The 14,346-nt window shown below is 44.1% G+C and overlaps 1 protein-coding gene across 3 annotated transcripts in view; it reads right to left on the reverse strand.

Annotated features, from left to right (window-relative positions):
- Positions 1 to 2,109: 2,109 nt before the first annotated feature.
- The window catches only part of CEMIP (cell migration inducing hyaluronidase 1), a 115,091-nt gene continuing 102,854 nt past the window's right edge, over positions 2,110 to 14,346 (reverse strand). For 2 of the 3 annotated variants that reach the window (XM_075432242.1, XM_009943714.2), the window contains 8 exons: positions 13,861 to 14,076; positions 12,771 to 12,982; positions 12,114 to 12,299; positions 11,205 to 11,409; positions 10,291 to 10,377; positions 9,823 to 9,980; positions 6,726 to 6,826; positions 2,110 to 5,787 (listed from right to left, as the gene is read on the reverse strand). In XM_075432242.1, the coding sequence (XP_075288357.1) occupies positions 5,660 to 5,787; positions 6,726 to 6,826; positions 9,823 to 9,980; positions 10,291 to 10,377; positions 11,205 to 11,409; positions 12,114 to 12,299; positions 12,771 to 12,982; positions 13,861 to 14,076 (1,293 nt within the window). In that variant the 3' untranslated portion in view covers positions 2,110 to 5,659. The remainder of the gene's footprint in view (positions 5,788 to 6,725; positions 6,827 to 9,822; positions 9,981 to 10,290; positions 10,378 to 11,204; positions 11,410 to 12,113; positions 12,300 to 12,770; positions 12,983 to 13,860; positions 14,077 to 14,346) is intronic. The other variant, XM_075432243.1, reaches the window with a different exon arrangement.

Raw genomic sequence — 14,346 nt, forward strand, 5'->3', positions numbered from 1 at the left:
CACACATATATCAAATATCGTGGTTTTATGATTTTTGCTCTTTCGTAACCAATTAAGCATATTGTCATACGGCAGACAACATGTTTAATGTCCAGTGTATTTTATATATTCATGGCTAGTGTGCATCTGGTCTCTGTTTAGCCCATATACATATAGCACAGTTACATATGTATAGCTAAAAGTTACGTGGTGGTTTTAGTACTAATGTAATGAATGTGTATGCTCATGTGTAGTTGTGAAGTTAGTTCTAGTGGCTGTATATGCAGAAACATCTATACATACACATGCACATACCCACCCAAGCGCACACACACACACACACACACACACACAGATGCACACAGACACATACACAGGCACGCGCGCGCGCGCACACACACACACACACACACAAATAAGCTCACAGAAATCTCCACACAGACAGGCGCACTGACCTCCTTATCCATACGCAGACACACATATATATATCCACCTCCCCCTAATACCCCCTCTTATTTCAACATACACACACATAGACCCCCCCCTTATACACACATACACAGCCACTCACCCCGTCCTGCTTACACACACACACACACGCGTGGGTACACACACGTACAGACACAGCGCAATGCCTGCCTGCAGGCCAAGTGGAGGGGAGGGGAGGGAGAGGTGCCCTCTGCACACCTCCCTTTGACTCCATCAAAAAAATCAATGGTGTAACAGCGTAGAACAGTCTGCATATAAGGTGTGTGTGAGATACGTGTAGGTGGGGTGTGTATATATAGATCTGACATACCCGTGTGTGTGTGCATGAATGTGCATGTGTACATAAAAGAACGTACAGGTGTGTGTAAGATGTGTACGTGTGCGCACAAGGTGTGCACAGCTATAAAAGCTGCGTGTACACGTGTCTGCGTGTATAAGCACATATGCATGTGTATGTACAAGCTCTGCGTATGCACATGTCTGCGATGACGCCCAGCCTGCCCACTCCGGGTGTCCCTGCGGGCAGCGGGATCACAGCTGCCCCGTGGCCTTTTGGAGGGGCAGGGGCCCCCCGCACCACTCCTGCCCCGTGGGCAGCCCCTCTCGCTCTTGAAACAGAAGGCTTTGATCTTATCGCGCTGTTAAAGAGATGCTTCATTTTTTCCTGGCGCTGCTACTGCGGCATGAGATTTCTGCCATGACTTTCAGCTTTTTTCTTTCTTTTCCCCACGGGGCTGATCTGCAAACGTCCAATGATTCCAATCTGACACGAGCAGACAGGCCGCGTTTTCAGTTTCCTGGCCTGGAGGCATTTGGTGGGTGATAGCCTCTAATGCACTAACTACTATTTTGTTACTTGATTAAAAAATATGTGCATGGATGTTAGAAATGCTGATTGCTGTCACCAAAAAATCCCATTCCAGCTTTGGAGCCTCGAAGAAGTTCTGTAGCAGAGTCTGCCCAGCTGGCACCATCCCAGGGTGGAAAATCTAGAGTCAAAGTCATACTTGACCCAACAGTGGGATTCTCATAAGCCTTAATAGCTGCCCACCACAGAAACTTTATACAGGTTTTATATATTATTCCCCATACATTTTTACTCCATGTTCACCTTATTCAATCAAAAAAAAGGTTTTGTGAACAGAGGAACAAGTTTTTTGTTTTAATCTACTAGCAGTCCCCCCTCTGCCCCAAATACCGCCCTTTCCCATGCCCACCCCCCATACTACCCCCTTCCCTGCTCCTATCTCCCTCCCTTCCTGTCTCCCTGTCTCTGCCCTGCAGGTGCGACCAGGCAGGCAGTGCCACGTGCTGCCACCTGTGCGGACCGGCCAGCAAACGCACACAGGGGTGATTTGGCCCCTCGGTTTTTGTCTTTTGAAATAAGTAGGGAGCTGTGTACCTTTCTCTCAGGTGCTGTCCTAAGCCTTGTGTGTGTGTGTGTGTGTGTGTCTCCATGCTCGACCAGCATAATCGCATAAGCTGTATTTTCACAGGAAAGCAGGCTCCTACGAGAGAAGCTGAGACACCCTGGCTGCAACAGTCTGAACAAACCGAGCTGGGTAAACCAGCTGCTATTCCAGCTGTTCATCGGTACAGAGATACACTGAAGAGACAAGAGACAAAAATAAAATAGGGAATTTGCATTGAATATTTATTTTGATAAACATTGTGTACTCCAAACAACTACGTGTTATTTCAGTTGTAAGCCACAATCTGTCGGAACCAACGTCCCAAGAGCTCTTGTCATCATAAACCAGACAGTTGATGCATTACCATGGTCTGCGGACATAGAGAGCTTTCAAGTGCAAAGCAGATTATCAGAAAAGACACATTGCCGACCTCCTTAACAACCTGGACAATGCTAAACTCCGGTAAAAATGCTTCATATGTCTGCAATTTAGTTGTCTTAGTGCCATTGTAATAAATTAATAGAAAATATATCTTTTTTCATTGGAAAGTCTGTAAGAAAATGTACAAACATCTAACTCCGAAAAAGGACCAGCTATTTCGGCGACAGGTAAAACAAGCATTTGAACAGAGGCAAAAAAAACCCCAAACATCCAAACAAACAAACAGACAGACAAACGAAACGCAATCAAAAAACCCCACTCTACCAATGGCAACTGTGTAAGCAAACATGGAAACATTTGCAGTAACAAAACCTACGAGGAGGATAACTGCAGCTTGTGCAGGGACTGTCAAAAGGATGCACAAAGGACAAGCAGTCAGGTAATTCACTAGTCAAAATGTGCGCGTGCGATTTCTAGAACAGTCAAGATTCAGAAGTAATCCTATGGCACAACACTACTGCCGACTGGCGATGGTCTTCGGCTTCGTTCTGCCATCAGAGCAACACACTGGCTTCGTCCCGTGACGGCCGACGGGAGCCCTGTGCATGCTGCAGGCGCCTTTGCCCCATCACACTGCCGCGATGCTCTGTCACCCCTCCGGCTCACAGCCTGCAGCGATCCCGTACTCCAGAGCCGCGGCGTGAGACCCACCCGAGCTCCCAAACAGGCCCCATGTGACAAGCTTCGCGTGACAGAATAAGCTACTTAAAAGTTTTCTTCTCTTAATAAGACAAGATGGTTTTAGGGGAAAAAAAAAGAGACACGTTTTCCTAGAGCCGTCTTACGATTTCACCCTGAGAATTCCCCAAACTGTAAAAGCAGAAGCTACGCTTGGGTGCCAGGGCAGCGTGCCGGCAGGAGCTGAGCAGACCGGCCGAGGGGGCAGACCCGCCTGGCGCCATCCTCCCCGGCTTTTACCGGCGCTTGGGGAGCGGGTGAAGGGATGGGGCTGGTGGACCAGCGCAGCAGAGCACCGCCAAGGGCAGCCCTCCCTGGGGGTCGTGCACAGCCAAATCCCAAAGCAGGCACGTTCTGAGCCCGGCTTTCCTGCCCGCCGTTTGTCAAGTGCTCGCGAAAGGAATACTGCTGCTGGGGTCCAGCGCTTGGAAGCAAGGGTGTGCCGCCGACACCGGTGCAACGATACCAACAGCATTGCCTCGGGACGGTGAAGAGGTTTCGATAACGCAGACTAACACACTCAAGGGACTTTTTCTTAGTCTATTTGCTTGATTTCAGGGATCTGGCTCTGCTTTGGCTATCAGAGAATGTCAGAGAAATGGCATTTGGATAATCACGGTTGAACCACAAGTGAGACCGACTATTTCAAGGATAGTTTGTGAAATCCCAAAACCGTCGTAAGACATTGGGAAAAAACCCCCCACCTTACCCACCCTTTACAAGCGTTACCCATTCATTCTGGAAACAGCACAAATGCCTAAAGAGCGTTCATTAACAGACTCTTCTTGAGAAGCAAGGGAGGGAAAGCTTGGCTCTTTTTTTTTCCCCCCAAATACAATACACATAACATTCAGCAAGTTCAAAACAACTATATAGTAAGACTGAAAAGAACACTTCCAGTTTCAAAACCCAGGAGAGGCTTGAGGGGAATGTAACCTACAACACTACCTAAATTTTGCTCATGGTTGCTTTGGCTTTCAGAGCAATTGATCTAAACCGAGCTTATAGAGTGCAACGCCTGCCCAGCCTTCGGAATGACGTACAAAACAGTTGCTCTTTCATTCTAGCTGCAAGATAGCATTCTGGATACTGTGGAAAAAGAGCAACTTGATTACTTGAGCTCTAATTAGAACAGAGCAAAATGAAGTAACCATCAGCAACCAGAATAATTTCTGTAGCAGTGGGTATAGGCAGAGGCTAAGTGGGAAAACAAATCCAGATATTATTGGCAAAACTGGCATTCTACGTGCTTTGGAAAGCTCCCCCACCCTTAGGTTTCTTAGAATAGCCACAGCCTCCGGAGACGCCTTCTTGGCATTTCTGAGCAACAGACAGAAATGCCACTGAACACTACAAGTGCTTACAATGTTTGACAAGACGTTTAACTTCCCAGCTTCAAGAGATGTCCCTGCAGGAGTCCCTGTTCACACTGATCTGCCTTCATTACCCAGATATTGCTTTGAAGAAGGAGGAAAGGAGGTACAAGACATCCAACCAGTGTATGGGGATTCCCACTACAATTCTTCCGTTGCCTGACAAGACCTCTGTCATCATCCATCCAGATCTCATGTAACTCTTCCAGGAGGACTGACATTCGTGCCCTTAAGCCTGAGGACAGGATCAGAAAGCAACACACAGCAGAGCAGTGTGATCCTGTTCCCTCTGACCTCCCTGGAAACGCAAGGGTCGTTGATCCTCTTTGAGATGGAATAACGTGAGTCCCAGTGTTCCCAGTTAAAAACTGGAAGCCTTGAACAGGATGCTCTCTCTAACTGGCTACCATAAGCCCTCCAGACTGCTCCTGAACATTATTGTACAGAGGGACGGCACAGGAAAGGCTGAGAAAATGTATGTGCTAATTGACATTGCTTTCCTTCTAGCCTACAGCTGCTTGATGAAGGAAAACTTCCTATTGAGCAACCACTATTAAAAAACCTTGATCCATAGGAGAAACACAGTTTTCCGAGCAAGCAGAAAGATGTGGCTCCATCAGTCTCTGCTGGCATGTTTTGTCTTCTCCTCTCATCTCTTCCTCAACTATGTGCCGTGGGTTAGCATGTACAACACAGATCCCAAAGAGTTTGATCAAATGTCATAAAAGCTTTAGGGTAAATTCTTACTGTCCAGTTATGTTTCCCAACATCCAGGGATTCATTCAAATACACTCTTTCTCTCTTAGATTTTCAACCAGCCTTTGAACTGACATTCCATGTTTATGTGACCAGCTAGTTACACCATGGAAAAAAGAAGGATTTGGACAACTTAGAGGCTGGTAAAAACAATAATCCTTGATGGCCTTCAGACCTAGAACTCCCCTTTGAGAGGCAGCACATAAGTTAGTCAGTCACAGGGGTGCTGATAAAACCAGCACCTTGCAAAACAGGTCAACCCTTTCTTAGTAACACGAGAGTCAACACGACATCAGCAAGTAAGTCAACCGGCGAGAGCTGGTGATCACAGAACACATGCTGATCACAGAGGAAGGCTTTTCTGTCACATGTGGCCACCCTAGCTACTTACAGTAAGACTTCTTTTTGAACGACAACAACAACATCACAATGCTACACCTCTGGGGCAGGCTGGCGAGGCGCCTGCAGCGAGCAGTCAGTAGTCCGATGCGTGGGGCAGTGCTGGCAGCCAGAAGGCAGAGCGGCGTGTCCTCATAATTTCATTTTCTTCACCACAGGAATTGGCAGTGCTTGATAGATTTTAGCTGAGTCCTCGTTAGTGACCAGCTTCACCCAGACAGGGCGGAAGCTGCCTTTGAAGCCGACAAAAGCCATTTTTTCTGCAAATCAGAGCAAATACATTAGGAGTGTACAAGAGCAGCACCAGAAAACCACCCCTGTGCGTGGCTGCGCCCTGTGCCTGGATGGGTGCAGGTGCACAAGAGCACACATGTGCGCATAAACTTGGCCAGTTCTCCAGGTATTGAAGAAATAATTTCCTAATGAAGCTTAATTAAAATTTTATTTACATGTTGTATGCTTCCATTAATAAGAATGCGTGATACATAGGAGAGGAGAAAGAGAGAGGGAGGGAGGGAAAAACCCTTCCACGCAGGCAGCTTGAGCTGTCTGTTGAAGTTATCATTAATTGCACGGAAGTTTTACTCAAAACCCTTTCCTGCTTGGGAAAGGTGGGGGATGATGAGGGACAGGACAACAGGCAAGACCTACATGAGAGAGTAAAACACACACAGTCAAGAGGAGAGCATGCCAGCAGCTCGCAGTTAGAGCTGCTCAGAGCAACATGCACAATAGAGCAATATTCCAGTGCAACATGTGATGCTTTGAAATCGATATGCTGTGTGCCATCAAGTTGGAATTTTGTTTCAAGAGAAAACCAGCTAAAAAGAAGTTCAGACAAGTAAAAAATGCCTCATTTGGGGCACTTAGTGCAGAAAAAAGTCCTATATTCCTATTCTTAAAATTCCTTTTTATTTAAAATTAATCTGGAAAAACAAAACCCCTGAATTCTTTGCTTCTGAGAAGAACTGCCAGAGCAATTTTTCCTTCTACAGTATTAAACTGAGCGCTGTTATCAAAAGCTGCAGTGGATACAGCCTCACTGAATAAATAAATGACTGGTCCCAGAATGCTGAGCTCATGATGATAGAAACGAGCAAGGCAAAATTTGGAAGAAGGAAAAAAGGTCCCTCTACTGGAACCGTGGGAAGGGAATAGATCTGAGGGGTTTAGAATTGCCTTTTTAAAAAGTGGTTACCTTTTAACCTAAACCCCTCTTCTGCTCCAAGTTTCTCCAGTACTTTAGTCCATGGTCCTCTTGAAATGAATCTTCCTTTAGATGTCACCAGCACTATGGAGCTGAAGGAAAAGTCATTTATGAAAAAATGAAATCAGAGCACATTTCTCGCTTGTCTGTCTTGAGCATTGGTAACTCCTGCCTGTGTGACTCAAAGGCACCCACGAACTACAGTGGTTTCTGCTTTAATGGCTTTTGTCAACAGCTTAGTCATATATTCACTTTTCCAATCATGAAAAATTCATCAGGAAGCTGACAGAAGTCACTTTTTTTTTTTTATACACTATTTTCTAGAATTTTTTAAATGTTTCCAACCAGCAGTTCTATCTTGCTTTCCTTAGAAAGGAACGTGCTCTCCCCGAGATGCTCTGAGCAAGTCTCAAATAATTTATTGTTCTTACATCATCAGCAGGACAAAGCCTGAAGAAATTCACTGCTTTGAGATTTTTGCTGGCCTGATGCTTTTCCTTCATTTCAGCATGCTTTTGCTTAAAAAGTGTATTATTATTAGTAGTAGTATTACTACAACTACTACTACTATTATTGCCTTACTTGCATGTACTGTATTTCACCCCAGAATTCTCAGGGTCTTCTACAAACACCAAGTGATACACAAAAGACATGAGGTAAATGTGTTCAGCTAACGCAAATTTGTAAATGCTTGTGTAAAACTCGGTAACTGCCTAGGCTTAATTTTAGATGAGTAGAATAAAAACCCAAATTAAACATGAAGAGATAATCATGTAGTGAGACTTTTCTGGGGAGAAGCATGGGGCACCCAGTGAAGCTGAGCTCACAAGATCCACGAACGCCTCTAATGGTTATCTGAAAGCCTATTGAGGATGAGCTACGGTCCAGTGAGTTCAGTGGAACTTCTGCTATTAAGTTCAGTGGGGCTGGGATGTCATCTTTTTCACCTATTAATTAAAGCTGCATCACAGTAATTGAGCAAACACTTGCTTAGATGAAATTATTTCATTCCACCTTGCAGGGTTTCCATGAACGAAACTTCGCTGACTCAAACGGCATTTGCAGTCTTGCAGAATGAGAGCCTTGCTGGGTCTGCTTTCCGGCATCACAGTGGACACGAGTCGCTAAAATTAATTAGGCAACAGCTCCTGCAGAGCTCAAGCCCTGAGCTACTGAGTGCAGCAGTTACATCTTAACACCTCAGCTGGAACTGGAACCGTTCAGGGGAAAATAGCAACGGGTGGTGGCAGAGGAACGAGCAGGGCAAAAGAGTTAAGATTCATCAGGCCTTTTCCTAGAATAAACCTGAGGTGTTAAAATGCTCCAGCACTTGCGAGAGTGGATTGAGCTGGCAGGCTGGTTTTGAGTACTGTGCGAATGCTGAATCACCTCTTTTTTCTTCCTTCAGTTCACTGAAATCTTTGCTATCTATTAAGCCTTTCCTGCTATAGAAGCTCGTAATAAATTCACCAGATGTTTTGTTTTCTTATCCCTGGGAAACTCATCAGAAAAACAGATTTATTAAAAAAGGGAATTTGGCCTGCAGAGAGTTGCTTAAGTGAACAAAGAGGCTTGTCGTAGTTAGAAACACCTCTTCTCACATCCCCAAATCCAAAACCTATTCAAAGGTTTCATGCGAGGCTGGTGGGCACCGTCTCTCTGTACCGCCCGCGCTCCGTGCCGCGGCGGGGAGAGGTGACAAGAGGCTGCCGGCTGTGCAGCCCCACTGATGGCATCCGCAGCTGGCTCGGGTTGGTGCTTTCATCCAGAGAGGGGAGGAAAGATGTCTCATGGCTACACCTGAAGCCCGTGCGTGATTAAATCAGAAAGGCTTGCAGGGGAAGGGTCGGGGAAACTTTTGGGGAAAGAAGGGCAATAATTTGGGGGTTCAGTCCTCACAAAGATACATGACTGAGTGAGACCTGAGATGCGCTGACCCAACTGAAATTCTAATCCTAATCCAAATCCTAATCCTAATCCAGTTGCAGTACTAATCAAGGAAAGACAATGAGACTCAGAAAGGCTTAAATACACCTAAAGCCTCATTACAATTCAATCCTCTAAAGTAAGAAAGAATCTAGGAGCTGGATTTAGCTGGGATTGAGATTGGATTTTTTGCAAAGGAGGATGATGGCCTCTCTGAAAAACCTGCTTATTTTTTTTATAAAAGGAAAGTGAGCAGCTACCATGCTTCTCTGCAGTAACTACTCAATGTGTTTTCTGCAAACTTCAGGATTATTTAAGACAGTAGAAACACATCTGCATCCACCTGCGTAGCACTCTGCTGAAACTTCCCCCAAGTCTCTAGAATAAATGCCAGAACAATATCCTGTTGATCTGCCCACAATTATTTCAGATGATTCATCGACAAAGCAATCATATTTGTATTAAATGTTATGTACCAGATTTCAAATCAGAACAGATTTAATAACAACTAAATATATTCATTTCCCAATAGCACCTCACAAAACAATCTGAGAATCCCTTTGGTTAAAGAGTATCTGATGTTGTTCCTATTCCTATTCCAGCAGATGAACCTGCTGCCTTCCAGGGTGCAGGAATATGTGTTGGCTGCTTACCACCCACTTGCAAAACTCTGCTTTTCTGGCTGCCCATACTTAGAAAAAATTAAAAGCATCCAGCGCTTAGGTCTGGGCAGGGAACATGTGCACAGAGGAATGTATTTTATTAGTGGAATTTTCCACGATTTCCATGATTTCCGTGATTTGAGAGAATATGCAGGCAATAGAAAAATGTAAACTGTGCACATCTGTACCGATAAGGGCTGAGAGTTTATTTGTGAATTTAAGTCTGCAGTTTGTCTGCAACCCACAACATAAATTTGGATCTGCAGTTTATTAATCAAATGTATCTCTGCAGTTTATCTGGGGCTCGATTGCAGAGTCTGCATCCTTCTCCTGCCTGCATGTCCCACTCCCATTCGGACTCTGTCGGAGTCGGCAGGTACACAAGCACATTGTTAGCTGGGTCAGTCTGGCCCATGATGGGTGACAAAAAACAGGGAAAAGATGAGTGTTGTACAGCATTCTTCTACATTGCACCTTAGTAACACCAATTTTTTACTCACTGATCTTTGATGTTGTTGACATAATTTTCTATCTGTGCTGGGATTCCTTGTAGAATCGAGTTTTTGAATGTTACCCGGTCAACAACTTTTCCATGATGTCCATCAATCACAAGCAGCTGGATGCCCTCATCAGTGAGGAAAAATCTGACACCGTCAACCTGTGCACAGGGAAAAACATTCTTGATCTATGACAGCAACATATTTGCAAACAACCACCTGTAAGAAGCGCTGGTAATGTTGAGTCACCAGACTACTCTTTCTATCAAGAGGCAGAATTCCAGATCTCTGAGGTCAAGCTGTCCTGCATTTTTGCTAATACACGGAAGTTACAGCCATTTTTTTTTTCAAAATACAAAGCAAAAGTGACCTGACTCTACCCATGCTATCTTTGTAAGCAAGTTTTCCATAAAAATAAAGCAAGTATCTTAGAATTTTGTCCCATAAAGTTCACTGAGAAGACCAGCTCACCTCAATGTATGCAAAGTCATCCTTTAGGTGGAAGTACTGTTTCTTATAAGTTTCTATTTTCACTTCTAGTAGGTGGTCGTTAGTCTTCTGTTTACAAAAAAAAAAAAAAAAAGACACAAACAAAAAAGGGAGAGAAAAGAGTTTTTCTAGTGAGGATATCCATTACCTGAATGCTGCATTTTCAGGAAGCATTTTAAACCTTGAAACTCAATCAACAAGAAAGCTACATAACAAGCACCGGCTTGCCAAATTACATTGCTAAGGAGACTGGGCACAAAGGTAATGTCTCTGCTCATCCTGTCAGCATTTAAATTGTTTCACCAAATGGCAGAGTATAAGTGATTCTCACTTTGCAGAGCTCACACATAATTTTCTGAGGCTTTGCTGTGCGTTCCTGCTTCAATAGTGATGAGTGAAAAAAAAACAAAAACCGGATAAATAACCCCCTGCCTCCCCCAAAACTAGAGTGGATTCCATATAGAAGACAGTGTTGTACAATGTCCTTTATATGAATAAGACACTCAACTAGCAGCCCCTTCTCTGACACTGCCGTGCTTACAGCCTGGAGGAGCTGGAGGCCAGGCAAGAAACCTTGTGTCTCTCCAGAGCCACATTCCCTGGATCAACCTGTCTTCCAGCTCATCACTTTTCACCCGGTGCTTTAATGCACAGCACTTCACAACAGAGCCCCAAAAGACTAAGTATGCAACTTCCACCAAAGTCTTGGGTGGCTTCGAGGACCTGTGCTCACTACACGTGCGAGAATCTGTTTGATGGTTTCACATACCTGGACCATTTCAGAATATCAGGCACAGGATATATGAACCTGGCACAATCCTTCTACGTCTGTGGGCACACTATGTGCCAGAACTACAGACTGATAAAAATTCTGTGATAAGAAATAACTACTTTACCAGTTGGGCACTGGAGAGCTTCCTAGGCATTGGCACTTCTACTATTGGTGTCTCAATGTACTTGGGGTAGGCCATGGCTTCACAGTCGCTGATGCCAGCTGTCTTTGGGATCACAGCTTTGATCCTTATTCGTTCACAGCCTTTGACAGAGCAGAAAGCAAATTTCTCCTTCTCATTTTGAGCTTTGAGTTTTAGAAACAGCAGCCTGCAGGTTGGGGAGAAGAGTGAACAGCATCCTTGAGACTTCTGTGCCAAAAATGACTAACTCCCAATTTTTGGTGGACTCCTTCCTAGTGCTTTGCAAGAATGTGCACTGCAGACACTCAGTGGCAATGTCTGCACTTTACAGTGCTCAACACACTACACGGAAAGAAAATGGGACACACATCTCAGAAATGGTTTGGGGAGGTCAGGGAAATTAAGACAGAGAAGTCAGATGACACCTGAACTCCCTTTAAGCTCTATTTTATAATGATACATTTATGCAGAAACACATGGTTTGTAGTTTAGGTCTCTCTTTCCCATTATTTTAATTCTTTAAAAGAAAATATCAGGCTTTACACTCTTAGTTCCTGTGCATCCCTCTCATGGTGTTTACAAATGGTTGTTGTTCAAAACAAAAAGGGTTGGGTGTGTCTCCAGTTCAGATTCATGGTCTGCACTTTGCTTTTGTCTTTTTTTCTAATTTGTATTCACTTGGCAAAGCATTTCCCAGAGTAATTGGCAGTGCAGCAGAGGCTATGAATGACTGTCAGCCGTGGGAGTCCCAGGAAAATTAAATGCTGGGCACATTCCGAGAAAGTCTTTCTGGTTTTGTTGTGATCCCTGATAATGGCATTAGTCAAATGGCTTACGATTCCAGCAGCTTTCTCAAAGTCGTGTCCAAATAGGCAAGACCTGCTTCCTTACCCAGTGTCCTCGTCCCAGTAGTAGTATCCTTTGCTAGGATATCTGTGCTCCAGTTTCTCCATTTGGGAGGTTCTGTAGAAGGTTCCAGTTTTGTATGTTTTCTTCAAGAGGCGATTGTGGACATCTGAGAGAATGGAAAATGTCGTCCCTTTAGGATAGCAAAACCCTACTTGGATCCAGTCGTTCCTGAAAATAGCAAAGACCCACATTATAACAAATAGACACATGACTATTATTTTCCTGGGCATGCTAGAAGCCAAACTAAATAACTCACTCCAAACTGTAACTGAATTTTTTCTTAGCCAGTTAAAATTTTAATGATTTGAGATGTATCAATGCAACGTAAATTAGACATAACAACCATAGGTTAGTTAAGCCATGTGGGTCAGGTCTGCTCCTGACTTCTACACCTGTGACTTCCATGCACCAGGAATGAATTAGCTCTAGGTTTCTAAAAATGAATTGTGTTATCTTGCAGGGCTTCCCAGGGGAGGAAGAAGGAATCTGAGATGTCAAATGGAAAGATGGTGTATTCAGTGGACTTCCTGGAACAAGTACGTTCATTCTGGAAGAGCTCATGAGGAGATGACCTCACCCAGTAAAAATGCACAGTTACATTACTGGGCTGGAATACTGGAATTCGGTCAGATCACTCACTTGTTGAAGTTGATGAGCCATATGGCCAGCTCTTCAGGGGCTGTCTTGTCCCAGTGGATGGTGTAGCCTTTCCGCAGAGTTATAACTGGCTGATACTGCTGGTAATGAGTACTTTTGCTCAAAGCCCCTTCCAAGTAGAGTGGGTAATTGTGGTAGTCATTTTTTATTATTTTCATCTTCAGGTTGGCTGGCTTGTAGGCTTGGATGTATATCTAGATGAAAAAAAGATCACCAAGGTTTTCATGAACTACAGTAAAACTTTAAAGACGAAGCTACTCAATAGATATGAACTGATGCAAGGCCTATGACTTCAGCAGTGGCTTGTACACCATACATGTATAGCCATGTATTCAGTTTCTTAGGCTTCTTTTTCAACAAAGTAAACTGTTTTGAGGAAAAAAAGGTATCATTTCCTAATCTACTGAGTTCAAGGTTATGTGCCAGTCAAGACTTCAAACAGGCCTGCATTAGGGCTGAAGTATTTCACAGCATTACTGGCAACCCTCAGCAGCGGGACAGTATCTATGCCAGACATCTGACTTCTACTGAACAAGGACCCTTCTGTCTGGATTTAAGAAGCAGGGAAACCAGCTCAGTGGTTACAAATTGGCTTTAGTGGCACTACATGGAAAAAAAACCCAACAGTTGCAACACCTAAGACAAAAACAGGCGCTACTCATCAGAGGAAAGTGAGGACTCTCAAGGAGCTTGTGTGGTAGGAAGAATGGTTTGGTGGTTACACAACAGGATGAAAGATCATGAAAGCTGAAGTCTAATTTCAACTCCTCAGCACATTTCCCATAACACTGTGGGCAACACTTCCCTCCATAAATTGAGGAAAAAAAGCTAGCTGACAGCCCATAGATTTATGAATATTAATCTGTTAATGCTCATGGAGCTCTTAGAGGACTTCAGGCAGAAGTTGTCAGAGCTGTTAGCAGTCAAGCAGTACCATCATGTTCAAAACCACCTATGCAGACATGCAGACAAATAAACCCTGAACACCCTGAAGAAAGTTTATTTCTAAAGGTCAAGTGCAAAGATAAAACAAAATAAAGTGATAATGATACTGCAAGGTAAGCAGCTTTACCTGTGCAAAGTGTCCGCTGCAGATGGAACCTCTCCAGTCTGGCACATCAATGCAGTCAGGGTGCTTGATTAACCAGTTATCTTCTTTTATCAGGTATGAGCCTGGATATTCTGACACAGAACCATCTACATCATGAAAAACTGATGTTTTATCACCATCCATATCCAGATCATTGAACCAGGGGCCAGGTTCTCCAAAGAAGACCCTTGAGGTAATCTAAACAAAACAGTGAAACACATTTACATCTCCAGAAAGGAATTAATCACTTAAAGAGCAAAGGATGGTCGTGCTCACCAGAGTGGCTCAAAGGGCCAATTTTCTGATTGTTTTTGGCATTGGAAAGTAGCTTGGACAAGAAATAGTGCTGGGTCTGTGGGTCAACTTGTGCATGAAGAAATACGTGTATGCACTAACATCACCCTTCTTTAAATGGCCACAGATTTTGGCTGCTCAGCTTGTGACATTGTAGGCTTGATGTTCAATGGC

The sequence above is a fragment of the Opisthocomus hoazin genome, chromosome 10 (assembly GCF_030867145.1).
Source record: "Opisthocomus hoazin isolate bOpiHoa1 chromosome 10, bOpiHoa1.hap1, whole genome shotgun sequence".
In the NCBI taxonomy this organism is placed as follows: Eukaryota; Metazoa; Chordata; class Aves; order Opisthocomiformes; family Opisthocomidae; genus Opisthocomus; species Opisthocomus hoazin.